This window comes from Branchiostoma belcheri, unplaced genomic scaffold, assembly GCF_001625305.1.
Source record: "Branchiostoma belcheri isolate BF01 breed outbred unplaced genomic scaffold, Haploidv18h27 scaffold47, whole genome shotgun sequence".
NCBI lineage: Eukaryota > Metazoa > Chordata > Leptocardii > Amphioxiformes > Branchiostomatidae > Branchiostoma > Branchiostoma belcheri.
Window position 1 is genome coordinate 1749857 of NW_017804098.1, and position 5317 is coordinate 1755173.

The 5317-nt window shown below is 46.2% G+C and overlaps 1 protein-coding gene across 1 annotated transcript; it reads right to left on the reverse strand.

Moving 5' to 3' along the window:
- Positions 1-2546: 2546 nt before the first annotated feature.
- Positions 2547-5278, reverse strand: LOC109479125. The gene is made up of 2 exons (XM_019780996.1): positions 4673-5278; positions 2547-4451 (listed from the first exon to the last, which is right to left on the reverse strand). Exons 1-2 carry the CDS (start codon positions 5276-5278, stop codon positions 2547-2549), a joined length of 2511 nt encoding a protein of 836 aa, XP_019636555.1.
- Between the last annotated feature and the right edge of the window lie 39 nt (positions 5279-5317).

Here is a 5317-nt window from a genome sequence, read left to right on the forward strand (position 1 = left end):
GGATTCTCTACCGGTACCACTAGAATAAATTCGCGTGGGCCAGTACGGTATAGATGTACGTAGATGTACCACAATGTGGTCCCGGTATAGTTTGTGCAGTATGGTTCAGTCGGTGTGTTAGTAATGATCGTACCCTGTGGTCCAGTCTAGTTTGTGCAGTGTGGTTCAGTCGGTGTGTTAGTAATGATCGTACCCTGTGGTCCAGTCTAGTTTGTGCAGTGTGGTTCAGTCGGTGTGTTAGTAATGATCGTACCCTGTGGTCCAGTCTAGTTTGTGCAGTGTGGTTTCAGTGTAAGTAATGGTCACACCCTAGGAGCCCTGTTTTGTAGTTGCTGAAGTTTATCTCTGCAACCCTAATGCTAACTTGATCCCAGATAGACAGTAGTGTTGTAAAAGTAGACTGGAGGAGGAACAGTGATGTGACAGTTAACTGAACAGTTCATGATTCTTGCACATGAGAAGCGTTTTGCTTCCGCGGGAGAATAGCTCATTTTGCCTCATGTATATGGAAGGATTATGGTTTTTAATGGGCTTATAATTATTATTAATTAGACACACATGTATGATACATATGCACCTGCACTCACTGTACAGAGAGTCATGTCATATACAGATTTCTTGATTTTCGTAAATAACAGGTTTGTAAACAAAGCCTGTAGCTGTATTGGTGCAAAATACTGGGTCTGGCAAATGACATCAATTGTTTACATTTATGTGTTCAATTGCCTGTGTTCTTTTTTCCAGTTCCCAATTGTTTGCCTCATGACCCCGCCATCTTAAATGATTATGACTTCACCACCTGAAACAGTAAATGCTACATGCACAGCAAGCAAGAATACCCCAAATAGGTAGTGACCAATATGCAGCATGGCTGTGGATCAGAAGGTCGCGAGTTCGAGTCCTAGGAGCTTATTGCATCACGGCTTTTGGGTTTCAGTCCAAACACTCGGATGCTTTTCTCCAGTCATTTTTAGACAATGCTATGATTTTTAATTTATTTTGCTATGATGCTTGTGTTAGAATAGTTCATGAATGCTATGATATATTTTTGTCAGACTATGGTTTAACAAATATCATGGTGAATTATTGTTATAGACAATATTTTGCAAAGGTTTTGACACCACCTGCACTGTCTCACTTACATATTGTTTATGTCTTTTTAATTTGAACCAGAAAGGAGTATAAAATGTCTTTTGTAAAAAAATTGGAATAAGAAGCATGTCGTTTCTTAGAGAGCCGTTTGACCGGATAATTTCATACATGAAACAGGCTTTCTAAGGCAGAATTATCCTCCTTCCTGGTTTCCAAAGGCTACGTACTACTGACATACAATTTTACAAGAAAGTCTTTAGAATAATATGTACATTATATAGTAGTACCAGCTACAGCCTAGATACCGTCCTGAGAAATTTGAAAAAAAAAAACAACAACATCTAAGTACGCAGCACATAATTATATAATATAAGCAGGACAGCATCCAGGCTATATTTTATTCCAACAGGAATCTCTGCACTTTTGGTCAAAATTTTAGGAGTTTTAGGAGCTGGAATTTCAAGGAGACTGAAGTACTAGTAGTATACAATTTAGTCTCCGCATACATTCAGTTTCCAAATTTTGCAGTAAATACCGAATTTCTATTTTTTTTCAGCCCGGTATACTAGCGCTGTACAGAATTGTCAGAAATGAATTTATGCATGATTCTGCCAATCTCAAAACTGCAATGTTTACCATGTCGTTTTACAAAACCCTAATATTTTACAACACCGAAATGTGCTTCTATGACTTCTTATGTTGTCTCGTCAAAACCCCAAATGTTATCTCTGTAACCATTTTTATCATACCAAGAAATTCCTCTGCAGTCGTTAAAACATTTTGGCAGAAATTCAGACAAAATTGAAGAAAAAATATGGAGTGCTAGCCAAAGCTTTAATAATAAAACGCATGAATGGGAAGCAAAGCAAAAATCAACAACAAAAAGAGAACCTGAAAAAGAATGAAAACATGTAGAAAGAAGGTAATATACACAGAATTTTCAGCCTTTTCTTTTCATTTCCAATTTAATCTTAAACAGATTAGAATAATCATATTACCAGACATTGCCATTTCTTTTTCATTTTGTTACATAAATATTCTTTTGGCATATTGGCACTTTCATTTAAAGTTTAAATTCGCTACAAATAATATGTACCATCCTCTTAAAATGTAATTGTTTACCAGACCAAATTTAAGGCAAATGTTATTATCTGTGTCCATAATATTTAAAGACCCCTCCCCCCATGTTTGCAAAGAATTTAATTGAAATATTGATTGGAGGGAGTGAAATAGAATTAAATGTCGGGCTCACTACTGTGCAGATTCGTAGCTATTGGCTTAAATAGACTCTACGGAGTGGCAGACTACTTTGCTGGTCATATGTGCTGGGGCTGGACAATGTTAGCCTGGTATCCAGACATATCTTAGCTGCCAAATCTATTTCGTCCTCTCCGCAATTTTCCTTTGCTTGAAGATTAAACAGGTTTGGATACCAGGCTAGGACAGGGTAGGGTCTAGATGTGTCTGGCCAGGGATGGGGAGTTGTAGCAAGCTCCCTTGTCAGAGCGCAGAGCGCCGCGGGCATTCTGCTGGTAGACGGGAGACTTTGTGACACCCGACAGGGAAGGGGAGTTGTAGCTAGCTGCCTTGCCGGTGCGCAGAGCGCCGCTGGCATTCTGCTGGTAGGCGGGGGACTTTGTGGCACCCTGCTGGTTGGGCAGAATGACTGGGTGCTGGTAGCAGTTTTTGCCACCAGACTCATCGCTGCCGTTTTGACCATAGCCAGCCACGACGGCCCTTCCCCTGTCTGGTGTCTGACGGCGGCGCTCGGTGTTGTACGGGCGGGACGGCACGGGGTGGGTCTGCGCGCGGGGGCGGGCTGCGTACGCGGCGCCAAGCTTGGCCTGGCCGTACGGGACGGCTTCTGAGCAAGACGAACCGGCCCTGCGCAGATCAGGGTGGTCCTGGAAACCACCCTCAGCGTAGGGGCTGATCACTGAAACACCCGAGCTGTCGTGATCCTGCAAACGCCCCTCAGCGTAAGGACTGATCACTGAGCCATCCGAGATGCCACCTGACAAAGGCCACCTAGAGCAGGCGTTGATATGATTGCCATTGCGGGATGAACCTGCGCCGTTACCTGGGCCTTTGCTATGCCTGATCATACACCAGGCACAGAACAAAATCACCGGCCACTCAACAACAGCCAGTAACCAGCCTGCAACAGCCAACACCTTGTACAATGTGTTTGTGTCGTCTTGGTCATTACTAGGAGTCGCGCTAGTGGACAGTGGTGTAGAGGGAATACTGGCAGAGTGTGGTGTCGTGTTTGTGTGTGGGAGCTCTGTCGCTTGTAGTGTTGTCGTGTCAGAGTGTGCGCGCGCGCTCGCCGCGAAGACGGCAGTGTGGGAGCCAGTTTCCGAAGAAGCCGTACAAGTGGTGTTCCCAAAGGGCAAGGGCTCGGCGGTCTCAAGCCAAAGGGTGAAGCTGGATCTCCCCATGTAGTTAGAACACAGGCTGTGATTTCCTGATTCTGGTCCCTTACATTTCACCCAGCCCTCAGCCTTTAGGTCGGTCACCACTCTCACGGTTAGGTTACCTGTCGGGAGACTGTCGTGTGTGGTCGTGTCTTTGTCGTACGTCATGTTGAACGAGTGTCGTGAGTCGTTTGGAGGGAAGGCCCAGCAGGTCACTTGGGGCAGCTGCTCCCAGTACACCCTGCCCACGGTCCTGTACGGTCCTGTACGTTCGACTGTACCGATCTCCACTAGCGGTGGCGGGCAGGGCAGTGTGCCGCTGGGATAGACTGGCGCGGAGAGGTTTCGCATCAGTGCCAAGGCGGGACAGCTTGCTGCCCGTATGGTACTTCTATAGCGCTGCTTGAACTTTGGGTTGGTCCCGCCCCCTTTCTCGTACAGCCAATCATTGGCACACGTACAGCGCGGACGATTGCTCATGTAGATTCTTTTCCAAGACAACCCCCTCCCTTCAAGCGCAATGGCGGCAACACCATTTCCATACACGACGAGAGCGCCTGGAAATGATTGTTCGAACCAGCCACCAGACAGGAAGGTCAGCCTGTTTTCTGCAAGGTTTAGGGAAGTCAACTTTGTGTTTGAGTGGAATGCGCCGTCAGCAATGTGGGAGATTTTGTTACCCTCCAGGTTCAGGATTTGCAGTCGCTCAAGCCCGTGGAACATCGCCGCGTCGATCGAGCGCAGTTTGTTCTGCACAAAACCGATACGTTCTACGGACTTGATCGCCTGCAGGGTCCCCGGTGCTACGTTAGTGATGTGATTGGCACTTACGTCAAACCAGGGTGGCTGCACTCCAAGGAAGGTGCCAGGCGACAGCGTCAGGATTTGATTGTCCACCAGGACGAGTTGGGACAACCTGGGCAGCCCATGGAAGCAGCCATCCTTTAGCAGAAACATACACGATACAGAATTATTGTTGAAAACGATGGCTGATCACGAAGTTCAATTTGAATCATCGCATATTGTTGAAGATAAACTTCATGTTTACGACAATCTTACAACACAACAAGAACCATATTACGAGACTTGTCTGCCTTACAAAGAATATCCACTTTGAGATGAGTCCCACATAAAAAAGGATGTCAATGAGTGCTATTTGTTACCTCCAGATGTGTCAGGTTGTTCTCCAAGGTCAGCAGATACTTCAGGCCCTCCATCCCAGCAAACGTGCCGTTCTTCAAAGTCTGGACATTGCTCCGCCAGATGACCAGGGTAGATACCTGTGGCAACTTAGCAAACGCCCCTACCTCTATTGTCGTTAGGTTACAACCCACAAACCACATCCTGCACATTATACCACATGGGATCTGAGAGAGGATCTCTGCCTTGTCAGTGCCAAGCGTGCCGATGTTGTTGTCAACGATCATGATGTTGGTTCTCGACTGCAGCGAGGGGTTCAGAGTGGGACCCCCCTGGGTAGGCCTTGTTTCGTTAGAGCAGACCTGACAGGACTGGAGCATCTGACTCAAAGCAAATGTGGATACAAAGGGCCCCCAGTAGCTTGTTGCTTCGTGTGGGTATTTGGTCCACTTGTACCGGTACGCTTCAATGTCATACCGGTACTCGTGGCCACCACTACGGCTGTCACCTACACCACACTTTGCCACGGACACTTTACGGCAGCTCTGCCAGCTACCTGCGTCCACACATGGCACTAGCAGCTGCATAAGCAGCAACAAAGAGACTTTTGCAATCAGCTTTATCGCCATAATAGAGCATTAGCACACCATACTATTGATAGCAATGAG